The sequence below is a fragment of the Hydractinia symbiolongicarpus genome, chromosome 8 (assembly GCF_029227915.1).
Source record: "Hydractinia symbiolongicarpus strain clone_291-10 chromosome 8, HSymV2.1, whole genome shotgun sequence".
NCBI lineage: Eukaryota > Metazoa > Cnidaria > Hydrozoa > Anthoathecata > Hydractiniidae > Hydractinia > Hydractinia symbiolongicarpus.
The window spans coordinates 12,529,442-12,550,050 of NC_079882.1; the positions used below are offsets into that span (position 1 = coordinate 12,529,442).

Genomic DNA, 20,609 nt, shown 5'->3' on the forward strand with positions numbered 1-20,609 from the left:
AAAGTGTTTTTTTAATATTTCAGTGTTTTGCATGTTACTTTATTATTGCAACAGTTGAAAATGTAACTTTACATTATGCACAAATTTTAGGATGTCTTGTAACAATGATATCAGGCCTTGCCATGAGTCGCGAGCAATTGCTCGCGCCCGTGTAGTGCTCGTGTAAATTCTTGTTACCCGAGCATTCTATTGCTCGCGTAAATATTAACATTTTGAGATAAGTGTACACGTTTTTCTCAAGAATTGTTTGGTCTTTTAAGTGAAACTGAAAGGATATTTGGTGGGATTATTTTCAACCCATCGTACAACAGTTCATTCATTCGCCCTTTTATAAAACGTGTGCGCTACGTGCATTAAGGTTAAAGTTTCGCATTCATTTTGCAGTAGAAAAGCGGGAGACGTTTTAAATCAAGAACCCCAAACACGATGATTCAGTGTCTACTGGTATAGCGACTCTCTCAATCTCAACTTCCTTTTCTACATGTCCGAAATAGTATGCATGACTATACTGTTGTTTTTATAAATTTAATGTTCATTTTTGAGGTCATCACAAGCAAATAGGAAAAAATGTACTTCGTTTTCAAATTAAAAAATCTTTATCCGCGTGGTTTAAATAAAACTAATGAATAAAATATCTCTTTTTAAAATAGTACACGTCAGGTACATAAAATTTAAACAGAAAAATATTTTTACCGCATGTGGGTTTCGTTTTTAAAATTGTTTAATAACAGTTGCGGCATAAAGAAAATAATTCATTATTATTTGGACCTGCTATGGTTTCCAATTGTTTCATCAAATGAAGAAATTATCTACAATTAAATCGAAGATAAATTGTCTGTGCCGCCTGTAAGTGCAGTTTTGCAGACTTGCGTCATCCGTGCTCCGTTGGCCTTTACCTCTGCATAAGTTAAGAACCGCATGGCTGGATTTCTTGTGTAAGACCTGGTTACCAACGACGAAGGGGCCAGGCAAAAGAGATTTATGTCTGCATAGTTTTTTAACTAACTCAGGAGTCGGTGAATTAGCTAGGATGGTCAGGTTGGCTAAATAGGCTTGCTCGTGGATTTAAACTAACGAACGTTTTAACCAACGAAAGTTCGAAACGAGCTACACCTGAAACGATTTAGGTGTGTGCCAAGGCGCACGCCTGTCCTGAAAAAGATGCCCTGAGAGACTAAATGTAAAGTTTTTTTAGCAAAAATATGGCGAGCAAAATTGCTCTGGTGGACACTCTGACGCGAGCAATTAATTGCTCGGGAGGTTATTTGCTCATGGCAAGGCCTGGATATAATTGAACCTTTTATTGTCACATGTAATATCCGTGCTATTGTTAAAAAGAACTAACAATTACAAAAGTTATTGAATTTTATTCATATTTTCCAATGAATGGACAAGTATTTATTTTATTTTGCACAAACTATACTTTTAAGAATTTTTTAATCTAATTAAAAATAGTAGTTTCATTTCGTCCATTTTTTATCATGAAAACACGGGTATATGGAGCATACAACGACATATTTATTCTAAAACTTTCTTAACGTGATATATGGAGTTAAAACAACATCTTATTTTGTTCTAAAGTCATCATAAATCATTCATATGGAGCTTAAAAAAGGCACTATTTTGCTCTAAAATGACCAAAATGCAACCGTATGGCACTTAAACAGTGACATGTTTTGTTTTAAAACCATCAAAACATGATCATATAAAATTAAAACAATGTCGTAGTTTGTTCTAAAATCATTAAAATGCGATCGTATAGAACCTTAACAACGCAAAATTTTTGTCAACGTAAAGAAATATAATAATTTTTGTCTTCAAGTTCTTACAAGGGTTGATCTGACAGTTTCGGATAAATTTTGTATTTTTTCATATATATATTTAGAAATACATAAAAATGCATTTGAAGCATCTGAAAACAACAGTACCTCCACAGGTAACATTCTTCTATGTATATATTAGTAACATTTTGTTTTTTTAACTGCAGTCTGTTTATACTTTGTTTGTGTTATAAAGTTAAGGTTGTGCCATGTAGTAATTACTATAAGAAAATTCACCAACAAATTTTAGAGTACAATTCTTAAGGAGTCTGAAAGTGAACAAAAATGGAATATACATAAAAAGTTGAAAGCTGGTTTTTACTAACCAGGTTTGCAATGCAGAAAATATGAAAGATCATCAGAATTTGATTGTTCATCTTTAAATTTTTTAATGTGTTATTATATTTCCTGCTCATAGTTGTATACAATTTGAGTTGAAAAATTATTCCTTCATATTATTTTAAAAACACCCTATATCAATTTTAAAGTCTTTTATCAATCTTTATATCTTAACTACTTGACTACAAAATCTTAAGTCGTAAAACATTCTTTATAACTATAACTATGGATAGGGTTATATGCATATGATAATGGCAAATCCAAATATTTCTGCACAATGTTTTGGTATTTATAAAAACTATGTCAAATAGTGCCATAGTTTTAACAATACAATACTTGAAAACAGTGCCACACTTGACAAGCCATACCAGTTCTCTTTATGATAATACAAACAAAAGCTCTTTCTTTATAAGAAAGATGTTGACACGCGTAATTATAGATATGAGGGATATAACTGTTTATCGATGAAATCAGTTACAAAAAATGCTTGGTACTTTTTCTTTTGCACAAATAATTTTTTAGAATTTAAAATAAAAAATTTAACAACATTTTTGAATCTGTCGATCATATCTGAAGTATATAAATAATAAGAAAATTTACAAGCTGACACTTCTTTGATGTTTTATGTTTACCTTGTTTTAACCATTGCAATCATTTTTTGAGCGTTTGAAGCATAGAATAATTACTTATTTATCTAAATCAATTTGTCTAAAAAAAAACAATACAATCAAAATTAAATAATTTTTTTGACTAACCATGTCATCAATAAATCCTTAACCTGATTGTGGCAAGAAAAAAATTATTGCTGTTTTTTTTTCGCATGTTTAAAATTTTTATTTAAATTTCAGGATGGTGCTGCCAAAATTACAGCCATGGCATGGGCTCCTAACAATAACAAGATGGCTATTGTATCAACAGATCGTGTTGTTGTATTATTTGATGAAAATGGTGAGAAACGAGACAAATTTGCCACCAAACCTGGTGATTCAAAGGTGAATGTGTTTTTGTTTAGGTTATTAAATCTCTGACATAATCTTCAATTTTGTAAATTTATTTTAACACAACAAACACTGTCACAAGCAGTAACATCAAGTATTTGTGAGAAGTACAGAAGCAGGTTAAGAGGGTGTATAACCCTGTTTAGATAAGTATTTTAGATAATTAAGATATTTTGATTGTTTTTAACTTTTTATGATTTGAATATTATTTCTTCAGTGTTTTTTGTATGTATTTGTATTTTAATGTTTTCTATAGACTGGAAAAAAAGGGTATCAAGTGAAAGGTCTTGCATTTTCACCTGATTCCACCAAGATTGCAATTGGACAAACTGACAACATAGTTTTTGTTTACAAAATAGGAGAAGACTGGTATATTGATTTTATTTCTTTGTGTTTTTTTCTGTGCTGACCTCATTTTGTGGATCTATTTCTTAGAGATGTGCATATTACACATAACTTGCCTCGCCAATATCAAGGGATATACGCTGTCTATTATTTCCAGGAGGGCCATGGCTTTGATGAGGAGGCGTAGAGTATTTAATGCTCGTTTTGAGCTTCGCAGACAAATTAGGGTCCCCATTCTGCCAGACAACTCCCTGCAACATCCTATGACCCACCATATTGAATCTCTGCCAAGGGGTATCAAACCCTTGTCTCCCACACAAATTGTGAAGGTTGTAACGACAAAGCTACAGCACCTTTATAGCCAAAAAATTAAATTCCCTTCAAAATGTGATTTAATTTAAGGGAGAAAACACACACCTTTTAAATATCTAAAGTGTGTATGTAATGTTTGTCTTTGTGTTGGATAATTATTTCTTCAATTAAATAGAAACCCTAACCTAATATGCTCTGCTGCAGTTGCTTGCTATAATTAGTTCATGTAATAGAGTTCATATCTTTGTTACATCTAACATTTATACAACCCTACAATCAAAAGACTAATGCTACATTGTTATCTTTAGGGGAGACAGAAAAGTCATATGTAATAAATTTTTACAACAGGTGTGTTTTACTTTCTTTTTTTGATTGAATTTGTATATAATTAAATTACAATCATAAGTCTGATAATTTATACCTTGCTTATACTTTCGTTTTACAAAATTTAATTTATTGATTTGCCTACTAGAGTGCAGTGACTTGTTTAATATGGCCACCAGAAAATCAGTTTATTGTTTTTGGTCTTGCAGATGGAAAGGTTTGCTTTGTTTTTTTTTAAATATACCTGATGTATTTTATTTTCAGAAAATTAGGAAGTTTCTTTTCCTTCATTTTGATGTGATAATGAAAACTGTCTAATTTTTTAGCGAGCATGTTTTATGAAACAGTTTTTTCAACGAAAATTTAATCATGTGCAGATAAAAGAAAACATTGATTTGAGCTTGCCATAAATATTCCTCCTTATAGTTGGAAATGGTTGTTTTTTGTTGCAAAATTGACAGAAAACAAATTTTCTATCCCGCCCAATTCCTTTTTAACAATAGGTTTTAACTGTTTGTTGTAAATAAATATAAGTTAATATCTTTTTGTATAAACTTGCACGCACCATTTGGGTAAGCTATCAGGTTGTATTGTTTGCATTTTGCTGTATGTGGTTTAGTGAGTTTTCTTGTTGCTCACAGCGCAGGTGATTTTAAATCGTTAAAAACAGCATTGTCAACATTACACAGAGTAGAACTGTTTTAATGTTATCAAATCTTTTTTTCATTATAATAAGCTGCTACAAACATTTTATCTAGGTTCGAGCTGCTAATTTGAAAACCAACAAATCTCAAACTGTATATGGGACTGGTGTTCACTGTGTCTCCATTTGTGCCAGGTAATTTTTTTTCTATCTATTTTAAATGCCTAACAAGCTTCTTATTAATATTGTTAATAACTTTCAATGTAACATGTTTAGCCCTTCTGGAAAAGGAATATTGTCTGGTCATGCTGATGGAGCTATTGTTAGATATATTTTTGAAGACGATGGCTCAGGTTTGACACAGGTAAGCATGCCAAGTCCAGTCCTCTGAATATTGTACAGGTGGTATAGTTTTTTATTGTAAAAGTCACTGACACTACATCGTAAGACAAGTAAAAAGAAGAGGAATCACACGTGAGATCACAGCCCTCTGCACACTATTCTTTAACACCAGTTAATTTTGACATGGAGTAGAAATTTTTAAAGTATTTGTTTGATTATGAAAAACTCTAAGTGAATTAGTGTTGCATATTTTAGCAAAAAATAAGTTTATTTATAGCCGGACCACCCCCCTCTCCCTCCTTTCTTTATAAAGAAAAAATTGGGGGAGTGAAAATTTCCCAGTTAAAGGGGCAGGGTTGAGCAAAATAGGGGGTTGTTTTAAAAAGTGTGGAGTTGCTCTATATTTTAGAGTAGGTTATTGCTTTAGATCATTTAATTGAAAAAATTAAAGATAGGGAATGCTTTGACCTGTCTGCCAACTATGCTTTTATTAGATAAACAAATTTACAGCAGAAAACTAAAGGTTTTAATTCCTTGCTTATTTGCGTTTGCCACAAATGTTTGGCTAATTTTTGTTATTTAGCAGTCTTTGGGTGAAATGCATTTAACAAGTAAGATGCTTTGTAAAATTTAGCATCTCATCAAGGTTGTTTTGATGTCTTTTCTTGGCTAACAGTATTTTTTTCAAGTGATTGCAGCATGTTACCATTAATTAGTTTCAATCAATTATTCATATGACCAATTTTTATCTACTTTATACTGGATTTTGTATTTATAGTAAAAAAAGAACAATATTGTCTGACTTATTTTCTAATCCATTGTGTGATGCTTTTAATTCAGGGACAAGTAGTAAAGCATTCTTGTCCGCCTTATGCACTCTGCTGGGGGTCATCCATTATGGCTGCTGGTTGTGACAAAAGAATTATTGCATACGGGAAAGAAGGTAATTTAAATAAATTTTGTTTAAAGAAAAATCTTTATATTTATAAATATATACATTTTAATAATTTTTTTTAACTTATTGTGTTTGTTAGTGCAAATATATTCATTTTGCTATTCCATGAATACTTTTCAAAATTAGTCGTTAGCCCGTGGAAAAATCCACGGGTTCGCCCGTCCTTTTTATACCGCATTTGCGTCTCGCTACTTACGCAGCTAAGCTACCATTTTGCGTGACAGACAGACAGACAGACGTATACAGGTGTTATAATATAGATTTTATAATAGGTCGAATTCTGCAGAACTTTGATTACTCACAAGACTTAGATGAAAACGAGTTCACTGTTGCAGTAACCAGTCCAAGCGGACAAAGTGTAGTGGTGGGAAGTTACGATAGGTTGAGAGTGTTTAACTGGAGTCCAAGGCGAGCTGCATGGGAAGAATCTAAGCCAAAAGAAATACATAATCTTTACACTATTAGTTCTTTATCCTGGAAAAGAGATGGATCTAAACTTATTGCTGTACGTTTTTTCTTGATTTATAATTTATTTTTTGTAGAGTTGTTTTTAATAAGTATGATAGCGTTCAAATCAGTTGCTTAATACTTTTTAAAAATATGCTTTGAAATATTTTCTTTTGTATTTGTGGATGGTAATGGTGGTGGTAACGCTAACATAATGATAATCTTATGCTTCTGATGCATAGATTGATTTCCAGTTGCTTGAATACATATCAACCTGATGGATTGAGGTTACTATTGTCAACATTCTGTTTAGGGAACTTTGTGTGGTGGTGTTGAGCTATTTGACTGCTGCCTCCGAAGATCGGTTTACAAAAATAAATTTGAAATGACATACGTTGGTTTAAGCCAGGTATTTTTTTAAGAATTTATTAGAACTTTTTATGTATGTAGAACTTGTGATAATGTATAAGCAAATCTAAGAAAATCACCATGGGGCCATAATATGTGAGTAACCTACATGAAATTTGTCAGAATGAAGTAGTATCGACATTGCTGCTTTTGCGCTGAAAACATAGTCGTGCCGGAAATTAAATGTTATCCTACAATTTACAAGGTTTCGAAATTTGTTAAAATGATATTTAGAATCTTTTGATTGTAGGATCAAAATAGATTATTATTTTTAAGCTTGCGTCAAATCGTATTCTATAATTCTACATTTAAGGTTATTGTTAAAAATCTGGCAAATGGAACAAGAGTGATTTTAAAATCACATTATGGTTATGAGGTTGGTACACTTTTTTTTGCATTCTCAATGATAAAATTAAAGACCTGCTTAAAGTTACATTTACATGCAGGAATAAAGAGAATAGTTACAAGCTAAGGAGTGTTTCTTTTTACGTGAGCCATATATTGATTAAGAAGTAACAATGAAACGTTTTCCTTTGTATTTATCTAGATTGATGAGGTGAAGATAATGGGTAAAGATAGATTCTTGGTTGCGCATACATCAGACACTCTTTTAGTTGGAGATTTAAATGAAAACAAATTGAGTGAAGTAGGTTTTTTTAAAAAATTGGTACTCAAGAAAAATCAGGGCTATAATTAAGATTGAAATTAAAATTATCCAAGATTCCTTCTAAGGGTTGATTTTGATGTCTTCCAAATCCATTCAATTCAATCCAACAACACCTACCATTTTTTCTACATTGATTAACAGGAAATTATCTGATGACAACATCAGTCAATATTAGGCTGTATGATCAAATGTGAAATCTTGTTTAAGCAATTATTTAGACAAATTAGAAGTAAATAAACAGAGTTAGTGGTAAAGGTTACACACCTAAAAGTAAGATGAAAGGTGTGCATTTGACTAACTAGAGTGTCACATAATGAAAAAACTAAAGATATGTTAAAAAAAGTATGGTTTGATGTAAATGAAAGGTTCTGTTACTACTTCAGGTTCCATGGCATGATTCCGGTGGAAATGAAAAGTTTTTCTTTGAAAATGAATTGGTAGGTGTTTATTATTGTGAAATCTTTGCTGTGTTCTAGTAATAGGTATTATTTCTCAAGGTTTTAGCATTAGTGTTCTTTTCTCACACTGTTAATAATTTTAGCTATTGATGGTTTAGAAGGACTTCTTGGCTATTGCGATTCTTCAGTTTTTTTGTACTTTTACTTTCTTCAGTATATTGTTGTTTATTATCCATATCTTTTGGTGATATATGACAGCACCAGTTAAGATTTGAAAAACTTAGTTTAGCACGCAGAATCGTATGAAATAGATCAAATATTTGTTTTATAGTCCACTGTAACCAACTAATTTTATATCAGGTTTGTATGGTATTCAACGCAGGCGAATTATCACTGATTGAGTATGGACAGAATGAAGTGCTGGCTACTGTAAGAACTGAGTTCATGAATCCACACTTAATAAGGTAAAGTTTTAAATTACAAGATATCATGTGCAATAATAATAATAATAATAATAATAATAATAATAATAATAATAATAATAATAATAATAATAATAATAATAATAATTTTAAAGAACTGAATACTGAATAATGCTTGGTTCTACATTTTTTGTTAGTGTTCGACTTAACGAACGAAAATTAAAAGAGCAAGATGACAACAAGAAATTAGCCTACCTGATCGATTTAAAGACGATATGCGTCAGTAAGTATTACTTGGAGTTAGTTGCGTGACATGGCCAGTCATTGGATAAATAAATCTGTTAAAGTTGGGTAAATTTCTTTATCTATAATTTTGTTAATGTTTTTACAGTCAACATTTTTTTGGTTTTATTTTCAGTGGATTTACAAACTGGTATGGCGTTGGCAAATGTTCCACATGACACGAAAATTGATTGGTTGGAAGTGAGTTTGTTTTGATGTGTCATATTTTTTCATTGTGGTTATTTTTCCTAATACCTTATTTACATAATTTATTATAATTTTAGATGAATGAAACAGGCAGAAAATTGTTGTTTCGGGACAAAAAATTGAGAGTAAGTATGGAAATGTATTGTCAAATTAGTCGCATTAAGCTATATGTGTGATTCGTAACTGTTTGTTGAATTTTCTTTAGTTGTATCTTGCAGATGTTGCGACAGAAATGAAAACAACAATTTCAAATTACTGCTCTTATGTGCAGGTATGATATGAGCTTTACGTTGTTTGTTAAAATTTTTTACCTAAGCCATTGTCAGCAATATTCATGTAAAAAAATGTTTATCCAGTTCTATTATTGAAGTACTATCTCATTTTTGTTGTTAAAGATTGTCAACATTTAAAGGTTTAAAATTCTAACCTTGTTGTTAGCTAGTTCAATAACTTCTGCTTCATCATATATTTTTTCAGTGGGTTCCAATGAGTGATGTTGTGGTTTCTCAAAGCAGAAGTGATCTATGTGTTTGGTATAATATCGATTCTCCAGAACGTGTGACCATGGTGCCCATCAAGGTAAATTAATAATTAAACATTAAAAATGTTTTTTTGTGCTATCATCGAGCTGTTAATTAAATTAAAATATATATTTTAAAATATTTAGGGCGACATTGTCGATTTGGAGAAAGTTGATGGAAAAACCAACGTTGTAGTTCAAGAAGGTGTACAAGCTATAAATTATACGTTAGACGAAGGCCTAATTGAGTTTGGTACTGCCATAGAAGATGGCGATTACGTAAGGTAATCCGCATGAACTTTAATCATCTAATTAATATAATGATGTCTATTTGTATTTGTGACTAATCTTTACCTTTCTTAGCATCACTAATTTCTCTAAACACGCTCTTTAAAATTTTAAACACTTCATTCTTTTTGAAGCTCGTAATGTTTACTTTATATTTCCATAATTTTAGAGCTGTATCATTTCTTGAAACTTTGGAAATGACTCCAGAAACAGAAGCTATGTGGAAAACGTTAAGCAAGATTGCCATTGAAAACAATCAACTCTTCATAGCAGAAAGGTACTTCCACAATTTATTTCTATTAATTTTATGTATACTTTACATTTTGTTATATATCTGTTATTAGTTGTTATTTTATAATTGGAGCTTATTTATTGGTCTTGATGGAGATATTAATAGTGTAGTTACGTTTGATTTTTCTCAAAATTATAAGGCTATTTTTGGATATGAAAGGTAATACTTTTATTGAATCAGCCATAGTTTAAAGGGACATACGTCAACATTAAAAACGTTATATTCCTTCGTTTAGATGTTTTGCAGCTTTAGGAGACGTCTCACGTGCAAGATATCTTCACAATGTCAATGATTTAATAGATGAAGTGTCGGCTGTAACGAGTGGCGATCCTACCTATCACCCTGCGGTGCGTGCAAAGATGGCTGTGTTTGAGAAGCAGTTCAAGTTAGCTGAAAGTATTTACTTGGAGCAAGGTTTAGTTGATGAAGCAATGGAAATGTATCAAGAACTTCACAAATGGGATGAGTCGTTGGCGATAGCTGAAGCTAAGGTAATGTAACCATATAACAACCATAAGTTTTACTGTGAGTGAAATGTTTCTGGCACGGGATTTTTGATAAGAGTATGCATATGCCTATCGATTTAAATTTAGCGGCACCCTGAATTGGACACACTTCGCAGTACATATTTTCAATGGTTGATGAAGTCTGGTCAAGAGGAGAAAGCAGGAGAGGTAACGAGATACAGTTTTTTGTCGCGATCTGTCTGTTTGTGACAACTGTTCACTAAATTAGTTTGACACGTGTTCCATCTTAAGGTGAAAGAAACCAATGGTGAATACCTTGAAGCAATCAATCTTTACATGAAAGCCAACCTACCAGCAAGAGCAGCACGGTTAGCTCTGCGAATTCCAGTAAGTTCATCTTGTGTGTTTTGATTAGTTTATAACTTCATAGCTAACACGTTTCTTGTGCTGTGTTAATTTTCTGAATTATGATATTTTAGAGTCTTTCATCTGATAATGATTTATTGGAACGGATAGCTGCTGCGTTATTAAAAGGATCTTTTTACGATAAGGTATATGTCTAGGAGCGTGAAATACTCTGATGGTAGATGATATACTTTGTTAGGACTGTAGCTCCTAAACCTGTCATTTAAAGTAATTTTCATAAGTCGAAGTAAAAAAACAGCTACCTCATCTGTTCCTTTGTTTTCAGTACATAACAATGAATTTCTTCCGCGTGGAAACACGTGCGATTAAATGTTTGAATAAGTTAGTTTGGTACTAGGAAATAAAATAGAAAACAGCTGTGCAAAGTCAAGCTGATATTTTTCAATCAACGTCGAAAAAAATTTATACGAAATGCTTCTGCTGTTGGGTTTGCCGTTTTCTTTAAGCATTACTTTCTAACTGCTTCAGGCTGGTGAGTTGTTCGAGAAAACAAATTCGCATCAACGTGCACTTGAAGCTTATCGAAAGGGTAAAGCGTATCGTCGAGCAGTTGAAATGGCTCGTACTTCATTCCCTCAAGACGTAATCCGATTAGAAGAAGAGTGGGGTGATTACCTGGTTGCACACAAACAACTAGACGCAGCTATAAATCACTATATTGAAGCTGGGTAAGTCTGAACTTGTATACAAGTCAATATTCTGCTTATGAAGAAGGCATTTTTTGTCAACAAAAAGCATCCCTGAACATGGCCTTCAAAGAATTTAAGAAACCTTTTTATTCCTTCGTTTTATTTATCAAAAATAAAAGGGAACTTATTCGACTTTCGTTCGCGTAATAACTGTTTCAAACTTTACTTTATTCTTGTCTTTCCCCACTTAGATGTTCTGTGAAGGCGATTGAAGCAGCCATACAAGCACGTCAATGGAACAAAGCTGTCCAAATTATTGAGCTGCAAGATGACGAGGAGATGGAAAAGTATGAACGTTGTTTTGTTTTAAATGTTTTTTCTCTGTATTCCATCAAACAAGTGATGACTTAGAGGTCAATATAAATTTGGATAAAGAATTATTTTATAATGATATCTTTGTTGACGACTGAAGACATATATTGCTTCTCCGTTTTAGATATTATCTTATTCTCGCTAAGCATTACGCTCATGTTCAAGAATACCAGGTTTGTGTATCACTCCCTCATGCTTTTTATTCAAAAAACGCCACCTTTGTGTAGACATGTTACCTTTTCTTCTTTCAGGCTGCGGAAAGATTTTATGTTCGTGCTGGTTTACCAAGAGCTGCGGTGGAGATGTACACAAAAGCAAATAAATATGAAGCTGCTCATAAGGTAATGTGAGATTCTGTACTGAGATACTTTTTCTTTATCAGCTGTGTATGTTTTAACAAACGTAATGGAAAACGACATTTTAACTTGTCCTTTTTAAAGCTTGCCGTCCGATGCATGAACCCTGAGGAAGTCTCTAGTCTATATATTACTCAAGCTGAAGAATTGGAATCACAAGGGAGATTTAAAGAAGCAGAAAGGTCAGATTATTTTCTCTCTGCAAAAAAAGTGATTTCGTTCTCTTAACATGTAGTTCTTTTAACAAGATAAATCGCGTTAAGTTTGGTGTGATAATTTAATTTTGCTTGTCTTCCATAGACTGTATATTACTGTTGATGAAGCTGACCTTGCTATAAACATGTACAAGCGTGTCAAAATGGTGCGTTTTACTCTTCTTTAATCCACCACCGTCCTGTATTTTACAATAATTTCACCTAGGTTGATACTATAATTTCAATCCCTGTATGCATATTTGGAGTTGTTAGTTAAATAGAAACTATTCAGTAACATCAAGTTGCAGTAAAAACGCCGTTTTGTGATGTGTTATGTCTTCTTTATAATTTAGTTTGATCAAATGATTCGACTTGTTCATGAATTTCATGAAGATCTCATCACCGATACACATCTACATCTAGCTAAGGTTACAATTCAGCTCAAATAAATATTTTTTTCTTTATTCTGAACGTTGCACCTTATTCTTTTACCGAATCATGACTAAGTTAAAACATGTATGCTAACTGAGGGTGTTGTATTATCTAGGAGCTGGAAGTAGAAGGCCAGTACAGTACAGCTGAACATCACTATATCGAAGCAGGCGATTGGAAAGCAACTATTAATATGTACAGAAGCAATGAATTATGGGAAGATGCTTTCAGGGTATGATTTTTACTTTTACTTTTCTCATCCCTGTTGTATTTTCTTTTTACAATTTTTAATTTTTTTTTTCACAGACTTCCTTTATCTGTCTTTTTCTTTCACGAACTTTACAATCTTTAGATTGCAAAGCAACATGGAGGAGCAGCCATAGCTAAGCAAGTGGCGTACTTGTGGGCGAAGAACTTGGGCGGTGATTCTGCTATAAAACTTTTGCAGAAACTTAACTTGTTGGAACAGTGTGTGGAATATGCTGTTGATACAACGTATGACATTTAGTACTGGTACATTTTTCTGACTAAAAAAATACTAAGGCCAGTCTCAATTAAAGCATTCTTAGGCGTTGCTAAGTGTAGACGTCTCGCGTAATATGTCCCCATGGTGCTAAATGTGACAGCGTTTTCGGAATTTTGGCTGCAGGCACTTTAACGCTTTCGAAGTTGCGGCTAAATAATTCTAATGCGCATACACAGATACTGAATTGAGAACTGTGACAGTAGATGCTTTAATGGGAGTTGGAATTTGCACTAAAGGTTGAACAAGAAAAATATGTAAAATTCATAATTTTTACTTTCTTTAATTTATTGTGCAGTTTTTTGTGTTATTTTGTTTGTGTTATTTTGTTTGTGTTATTTTGTTTGTGTTATTTTGTTTGTGTTATTTTGTTTGTGTTATTTTGTTTGTGTTATTTTGTTTGTGTTATTTGTTTGTGTTATTTTGTTTGTGTTATTTTGTTTGTGTTATTTTGTTTGTGTTATTTGGTTGTGTTATTTTGTCTGTGTTATTTTGTTTGTGTTATTTGGTTGTGTTATTTTGTCTGTGTTATTTTGTTCTTTGTTTTCGTTTGCTTAGTTTGTTTATTTTATTTGTAGGGCATTTGATTTTGCATTCGAGTTGTCGCGAACGTTTAGCAAAGAAAAGTTAGCTGGAATCTACTTAAAATACGCCATGTTTCTTGAAGATGAAGGAAAGTTTAAAACTGCAGAGGAACAATTCATAAAAGCAGATAGACCCAAAGAAGCTGTACTTATGTAAGAATGTTATACCTTTTGTTTTAAATATCACATGCAATGTCAATAATATTACACAACGCTACTAGTTCACCATAAGAGGAAACAAATTTTCGCGGGAATTTAATTTCGCGAATGGCCTAAAATTAACTTTTCCGCAGGAATTTATTTTCCCAATGTTGGGGTATTCAAAATTTTGGAGTAAAGTAATTTTAAGAATTTCCCATTATAATCAAGTGTGAATGAAAGTAAAGGGAAGAGGGTACTTTTGCTATTGAACTACTTTTTTTCAGTATTACAGAAAATCAAATTTATCACGAGGGTTTAATTCGAAGTTAATTCGCTAAACTCGAAAAATATTTTATCCTTAAGGTATTTGGGGCTAAAAGCTGTTCTGTTACTTTTAGTTAGCGTAGTTTTGCATATTCTGCTAAACCCTTCTGTTTTTAATAAAAGTATCATGCTGCGGTTATATGTTAAAAACAATAGGTCTATTAAACACAAATCTAAAAAAATGGTGACTTCTCATCAAAAACTTTCTTTTTCGACAGGTATATCCATCAAGCAGATTGGGATGAAGCTAAAAGAGTTGCTGAAGAATACGATCCCGAAAGTTTGGTTGACGTGTTAGTTGGACAGGTGACATGTTGTAACTTTTAAATTTTTCCTAGGCTGTCACCAATATATTGACCGTCTATCCTGTACAGCATATTGGTATGGCGCTTATTCTTCTTTGTTAATTCTTTCCTTTATTTAGGCGCGTGTTTCGTTCGATAATCAAGAATTTGCTGATGGAGAAACCTTCTTGCTTCGTGCACAGCGACCTGAACTTTGTATAAAGTTTTATAGGGTATGAACATATTTAACACCAAAGTACCTCTTTTGTGTGTTAAACATGTTTTGACACTTCCTTCGATGATTTAGGACTACGACCGATGGCCTGATATTCTTCGAATTGCCAAGGAGTACCTACCTCACAAGGTTTTCATAATTTTCACTTTTGCGTAACACTCATTAATTCCTTTTATCTTGGTAAAATTCAGTAATCTTGACAATTTAATTATTTTTTTCAGCTTGCTAGTTTCCAAGATGAATATGATCGTATTGCAACAACGAGTAACAGTGACAAGTGAGTTTAAGTTTTTGTTCAAGTCTCGTTTACTTCTCTTAGTAAAGCCTTGCTTACCCAAGACTCTTCTTAACGTGATTCTTGACTCTATAGAGGAGCGGAATCTTTGGTGACACAAGCACGTGACTGGGAGACAAGAAATGAATACAATCGCGCTATTGATTTGTACTTGCGCATCACAACTGATATGACTACAAATAAATCGTTGCTAGAAGAAGTGTATACAAAAGCTGTTGAGTTGGCAGTCAAATTTTCTAAAGATCGCGCGATCAGTATTGCTCAAGAAGTCTGTAAACGTCTCCTGGAGGTTGATATGTATGAAACGGTAAGTCTCGTTTTGCAACTCTGAGATTATGAACGAATCAGAAAACATTCTCTTTGATTGAAAATTGGCGGAAATAGTTATTTTATATTAACATAATTTTTAATAACAAGATGACTAAAAACGCGTAGTTGAAGATACAATGATGTAATTTTAAGTTTTTCATTATCTTATTTATCTACCAATATAGGCTTCAGATTTGTACCAAGCCGTGAAGTTGTACCGCGAAGCTATTACAGCGTGTATTTCAGGAGATATGTGGGCTGAGGCTCGTTCAATTGCATCCGATTTGGCGCCGAAGTAAGTGTTATAAAAATACGCTATTTTCTACTTCAAGAAAGCAGAACAGAAAATTTTCTGCTGACAATTTCCACTTAAAAATATTGCGCACATTTTAAAACAAGAAGTAAACACTTCCCACGAAAATTCTCACGAGATAAAAAAATCTAATTGGCTAACTAATTTTCTACCTGTCGTTTCGTGCGGAATGAAAAAGTTGAACTCGATTCTACTTTCTTTACAACGGAACAGAAAGAAAGATTTTCCACTCACGTGGGGTAAAAATATGAAGCTTTTTTTCTCTAGTCCGTTCCGTTCCACGAAAAAAATTTATTGAAGTGTAAAATAGCCTTTAGGTTCATGACGTTCATAAAACCATGTCTTAGCATAGTCGAGAGGCAAAACCCTAGTTTACAACCTTCCGTTCTAAAAATCTGATCAAAATATCGATTCAAATTATGCACACTAGGATTCTGCCTATGCCTTTGATACTAATATTAGTTTAAAGCAGACAGTCATGCTTTAATTTTGGGGAGTCAGTTTTTCTAACATTCCTAAAAATTGTGGTATTAGGTATGAGGACTATGTGGAAGAGAAATACGTCGAATACTTAAAGAGTAAACAAATGGCGGACAAGGTAAGTTTATCAAGTATGTTAATAATATTGCCTACGTTTACAAATTATTTACATATTTTTCTTTTTTATTGGCCCTGATAACGTCCGCCCTCATTGGCATTCATATTTTTGGTGGGGGCGTAATTATAAAAATGGTCGTCAGATGCTTAGCTATGAAAGTTTGACGGTGAAATTTTTAGAATTAAGTAAAACTTGGGGCGTCCTTGTCTTAGGGCCGCTGTCGCTTTAGGTCCGTCGTTATCATTATCGTTACCTTTTAGTTGATTGGTGTGGATGTGATAGCAGCTCTAGATATGTATGTCGAGCAGCAACAATGGGAGAAATGTATTCAAGAAGCAGAACAGCAAAGTTATGATGTGCTAACCAAGTATGTAGCCCTTTATGCTGCACATTTAATAAAAGAAAAAGATCATGTCCGTGCCTTGTCCTTATTTGTTCAACATGGAGCTCCACCAAACTCACAGGTAAATCTTATTTCACAATTTAACATTTTATTACAAATATTTTCAACGCAACCTATGCAGCTAGTATATTTTAGCTGTTATTTTCGTATTGTGTTAACGCACTCTGGGGAAATTCATATTATTAAAAACCGCATTTGTTGGACCGCATTGTGTCATATGTCTCTTTGGTGTTTATATTTTTCATTTTTTTTTTCGTCCAATGTAAAACAAGTACAGCGAAGGTACAAAAGTGCATGTTGTTTTCATAGATTTCTTCTGTATTTTAAGGCCACCTCCACGTAGCATCTTTGCGTGCGCGTGGAAATACGACGTTCGTACGCATACGTCAAGTGTATGCGGTCTGGTGAACCAATTTTTGGAACCAGAAGGCTAACTTCTAAATGACTTGAATTTTTTAACCAATCACTGAGCGTTGCACACGTCCTGTTTTTGAAATTGCTTTTCTGAAGCATAGCGTTTTAAATTCGAGCGCCAATTGTTCAACCTTCGCTGTGCGTTGCATGCATTTAGTTGCGATAGGTCCGCACGTGCGAATGTTGGTTAGTAAAGTTCGTTTTACTTCCATCAACTCCAAGCTCAACATTCTCTCAGTCGGTAAACTTCGTCAGTTACGTGAATCTGTGATTTTTTTATTTTTTTTTTAGAACTTTAACATCTATAAACGATTAGTAGAAGATTTGGTTCGACAGCCAGGTTTAGATGGTGCTGAGTCATATAAAGTGTGGTCAGACTTACGAACAATGCTTTACAACCTTGTAAGTGACTATATTTTCCACTACGTGAATCTTAAAAGTGTTTTTTATTGTGCTTTTCAAATGTTTGATATTCTTTTTTACATTATATAGTGCGAGGGATTTACAAAACAACCAACGAATCCTGCCGTCATGGAGATTTTCTCCAAGATGTTACTTATTTCACATTATTATGCAGTCAGAGCTGCTGCGAAACCTCACAGTTCATTGGTAATCATATTTTCTATACGTGTATCTAGATGCGCTGTACAATATCAGTTACATTGGTGATAAAATGTTTTTTAGGAAGTGATTTGTACGAAGATAGCAGTTTCATTACTTCGATATACGGATATTATTCCATGCGATAAAGCATTTTATGAAGCAGGCACAGCATGTAAGGTAAGCATAATGATGTAACAAACTTTTGTATAGTTTGTGAATTTTTAATAAGCTATTGGTAATTTTTTTTGCTAATTTTAGGCTGAAATGTTTTTCGTTTGGCGCACATTCCACAATTTTTAACTTTCTCTATTGCTGAATTTTTTGAATCTTAAAACATCGCAGCTAAATACGCTAAATTACGCTTAGTATTTTAATGCATTGAAATCGTCTACTTGAAAACTTAGGACCCATATATAGCTGATGCGTTTGATATATTTTAAAGTAAAAATGTAAAAAAAAATATTTTTCTTAGACAATTGGCTGGGAGAACATGGCGTTTGTCTTCCTGAACAGGTTTTTGGATTTGAGTGAAGTAAGTAACTGGCTGTTATATTTCTCAAGTTCGCATCAGTAGCATATTTTCATCTAAGTCAGTCCTCAAAAGTAACTTTTACATGTTCCTTAAAATGCTTCAGTAATAACACAGGGATGTCATTTACTTTTTCTTTTAAAAAACAGTGTACAATTTCTCAAAAACAAACACAATTAATTTTGTAAGATTGTGTGTGTAAAGAATTCCATGTCAACTAATAATTCAAATTGAGGAAAAATATTGTAAATGTATTTTAGAAAAAATATTGTAAATTTATTTTAGGGCATCGAAGAAGGCAGTTTGGATAACATGGATAATACAGATTTTCTTGAAACTGATATTCCATTGGAGGTTCCCGTTCCAGAATCTCAATACCTCAACGTACGGTTTTTTTTAGAAACGATAGCTTACTATTACAGCTTACTACTACAGCTTACATCTTTTCTTGCAAGGATAATATTAGTTTCCAACTTGCAACTTACCATATCCAAAATTGTTAACTGCAAATTTACAGAGTACGTGCGTGTGGAACTTCGCCTTGATACTAAAACAATTATGAAAATTAGGGTAAAGACAGCGTTTGTCAATTTTGAAACAATATATTTTATATATTAGGAAGATCAACTTGAGGAAGTAAAAGAGTGGGTGTTAGCTGTGTCAATGGATCAGAAAGTGGAACAAATATTACCTGTTGACGAGCGTGGTTGCTACGAAGCTTCCTTGATAGCTCCAAACTCAGATTCTTTACCTTGCGTCATATCTGGTATGGTATTATTAAAAATGCAGGCTGACAGGATCCACATACTTTAGTGTACTTGTCACAAATAAAAACGCACAAAGGATAGTCTACAATATTTTATACACGTTCTGCTGTCCACTCGTCTACAATATTTTATACGCGTCCTGTTGTCTACTATAGTCTACAATATTTTATACACGTTCTGCTGTCCACTAGTCTACAATATTTTATACACGTCCTGTTGTCTACTATAGTCTACAATATTTTATACACGTCCTGTTGTCTACTATAGTCTACAATATTTTGTACACGTCCTGTTGTCTACTATAGTCTACAATATTTTGTACACGTCCTGTTGTCTACTAGTCTACAATGTTTTGTACACGTCCTGTTGTCTACTAGTCTACAATTTTTTGTACACGTCCTGTTGTCTACTAGTCTACAATATTTTGTACACGTCATGTTGTCTACTAGTCTACATATTTTGTACACGTCCTGTTGTCTACTAACTGTTGTCAGTTATTTAAACTATTGATAGTTGCCAATCCTTTTTCTAAAATTTTTTGTTCAATGTTACTAGGATATCCTGTTTTGAGAAACAAGCTTGAATTTAAAAATGAAGGAAAGGTTGCAAATAAAGATGACTGGAACAAATTTGCCATGACTACAAAGGTAATTTAAAGTTTTAAGAAATCGGTATAATGAAAATATGACCTCTCAGATAACATATTTATTTTTTTTGTTTAGGTTTCCCATAGTTCAGAATGTCAAGATGTCCTCAGGTTCCTAACACAATGGTGTGGTTCTTCACCAAATTCAACTTTCTCATTCATGTGAATATAAGAAGTATATATATAACAAAGTGGATTTTTTTAGATGTGCATAAAGTTAATGTAAATTAGATAATTCGAACCAGATTTTTTTTAATTATGGATTATATAATTTAGTGATTTTTTTTACGACAGTTGAATTTCGCTGTAAAATACATTTGCGACATTTCTCCGCGCTGGATGTTGTAAAATAATGATTGTATTCTTCGAATTTAAGGTTAAAACTTTAAGGTTAAATATTCTTTATAAAGGTTGGTTTTCATTATAATAAAAAAAATTGTTGACCAACTGCTGTTGCCACTTTAATGGAACTGAATGCTGCACAACGAATGTATCTCCATAACAGTTGCAAAACAACTACTGACTTTGATGGAAAACGACCTTAAAAATTACCATTTTACGGCGGAAGTCATGTGTAGACTGTGTTTAGAAAGATTGTAATTATAAGTTTATTTATTAATTTATCAGCCTAACTTTGAGTTAGTTTCTTTTTTGCTTTGTAATTCTACACTCGCGTGAATCTGGTATTTGAAATGTATAATTACTTTTACTGCGGTTCAGAAACAAAGACATTTATTTTGATTATAATCCGGGTAC

General features: G+C 32.8%; 1 protein-coding gene across 1 annotated transcript in view; it reads left to right on the top strand.

Moving 5' to 3' along the window:
- Nucleotides 1–20,491, top strand: part of LOC130653737 (intraflagellar transport protein 172 homolog) — a 28,382-nt gene extending 7,891 nt beyond the window's left edge. The window contains exons 2-52 of the mRNA XM_057456251.1: nucleotides 1,886–1,936; nucleotides 3,008–3,151; nucleotides 3,414–3,526; nucleotides 4,123–4,162; nucleotides 4,287–4,355; nucleotides 4,897–4,976; nucleotides 5,058–5,145; nucleotides 5,964–6,066; nucleotides 6,351–6,583; nucleotides 6,839–6,934; nucleotides 7,247–7,309; nucleotides 7,481–7,579; nucleotides 7,984–8,037; nucleotides 8,359–8,462; nucleotides 8,618–8,703; nucleotides 8,839–8,903; nucleotides 8,987–9,034; nucleotides 9,115–9,180; nucleotides 9,387–9,488; nucleotides 9,577–9,713; nucleotides 9,887–9,994; nucleotides 10,245–10,500; nucleotides 10,603–10,683; nucleotides 10,768–10,863; nucleotides 10,956–11,027; nucleotides 11,371–11,570; nucleotides 11,783–11,878; nucleotides 12,028–12,076; nucleotides 12,155–12,244; nucleotides 12,344–12,441; nucleotides 12,560–12,620; nucleotides 12,807–12,881; nucleotides 13,001–13,117; nucleotides 13,238–13,380; nucleotides 13,987–14,145; nucleotides 14,676–14,763; nucleotides 14,882–14,974; nucleotides 15,049–15,105; nucleotides 15,198–15,253; nucleotides 15,347–15,578; nucleotides 15,766–15,875; nucleotides 16,428–16,491; nucleotides 16,752–16,955; nucleotides 17,600–17,710; nucleotides 17,801–17,917; nucleotides 17,993–18,088; nucleotides 18,384–18,443; nucleotides 18,726–18,824; nucleotides 19,059–19,206; nucleotides 19,763–19,854; nucleotides 19,930–20,491. Of these exons, the coding sequence (XP_057312234.1) occupies nucleotides 1,886–1,936; nucleotides 3,008–3,151; nucleotides 3,414–3,526; nucleotides 4,123–4,162; nucleotides 4,287–4,355; nucleotides 4,897–4,976; nucleotides 5,058–5,145; nucleotides 5,964–6,066; nucleotides 6,351–6,583; nucleotides 6,839–6,934; nucleotides 7,247–7,309; nucleotides 7,481–7,579; nucleotides 7,984–8,037; nucleotides 8,359–8,462; nucleotides 8,618–8,703; nucleotides 8,839–8,903; nucleotides 8,987–9,034; nucleotides 9,115–9,180; nucleotides 9,387–9,488; nucleotides 9,577–9,713; nucleotides 9,887–9,994; nucleotides 10,245–10,500; nucleotides 10,603–10,683; nucleotides 10,768–10,863; nucleotides 10,956–11,027; nucleotides 11,371–11,570; nucleotides 11,783–11,878; nucleotides 12,028–12,076; nucleotides 12,155–12,244; nucleotides 12,344–12,441; nucleotides 12,560–12,620; nucleotides 12,807–12,881; nucleotides 13,001–13,117; nucleotides 13,238–13,380; nucleotides 13,987–14,145; nucleotides 14,676–14,763; nucleotides 14,882–14,974; nucleotides 15,049–15,105; nucleotides 15,198–15,253; nucleotides 15,347–15,578; nucleotides 15,766–15,875; nucleotides 16,428–16,491; nucleotides 16,752–16,955; nucleotides 17,600–17,710; nucleotides 17,801–17,917; nucleotides 17,993–18,088; nucleotides 18,384–18,443; nucleotides 18,726–18,824; nucleotides 19,059–19,206; nucleotides 19,763–19,854; nucleotides 19,930–20,019 (5,259 nt within the window). The 3' untranslated portion in view covers nucleotides 20,020–20,491. The remainder of the gene's footprint in view (nucleotides 1–1,885; nucleotides 1,937–3,007; nucleotides 3,152–3,413; nucleotides 3,527–4,122; nucleotides 4,163–4,286; nucleotides 4,356–4,896; nucleotides 4,977–5,057; nucleotides 5,146–5,963; nucleotides 6,067–6,350; nucleotides 6,584–6,838; nucleotides 6,935–7,246; nucleotides 7,310–7,480; nucleotides 7,580–7,983; nucleotides 8,038–8,358; nucleotides 8,463–8,617; nucleotides 8,704–8,838; nucleotides 8,904–8,986; nucleotides 9,035–9,114; nucleotides 9,181–9,386; nucleotides 9,489–9,576; nucleotides 9,714–9,886; nucleotides 9,995–10,244; nucleotides 10,501–10,602; nucleotides 10,684–10,767; nucleotides 10,864–10,955; nucleotides 11,028–11,370; nucleotides 11,571–11,782; nucleotides 11,879–12,027; nucleotides 12,077–12,154; nucleotides 12,245–12,343; nucleotides 12,442–12,559; nucleotides 12,621–12,806; nucleotides 12,882–13,000; nucleotides 13,118–13,237; nucleotides 13,381–13,986; nucleotides 14,146–14,675; nucleotides 14,764–14,881; nucleotides 14,975–15,048; nucleotides 15,106–15,197; nucleotides 15,254–15,346; nucleotides 15,579–15,765; nucleotides 15,876–16,427; nucleotides 16,492–16,751; nucleotides 16,956–17,599; nucleotides 17,711–17,800; nucleotides 17,918–17,992; nucleotides 18,089–18,383; nucleotides 18,444–18,725; nucleotides 18,825–19,058; nucleotides 19,207–19,762; nucleotides 19,855–19,929) is intronic.
- Nucleotides 20,492–20,609: the final 118 nt, after the last annotated feature.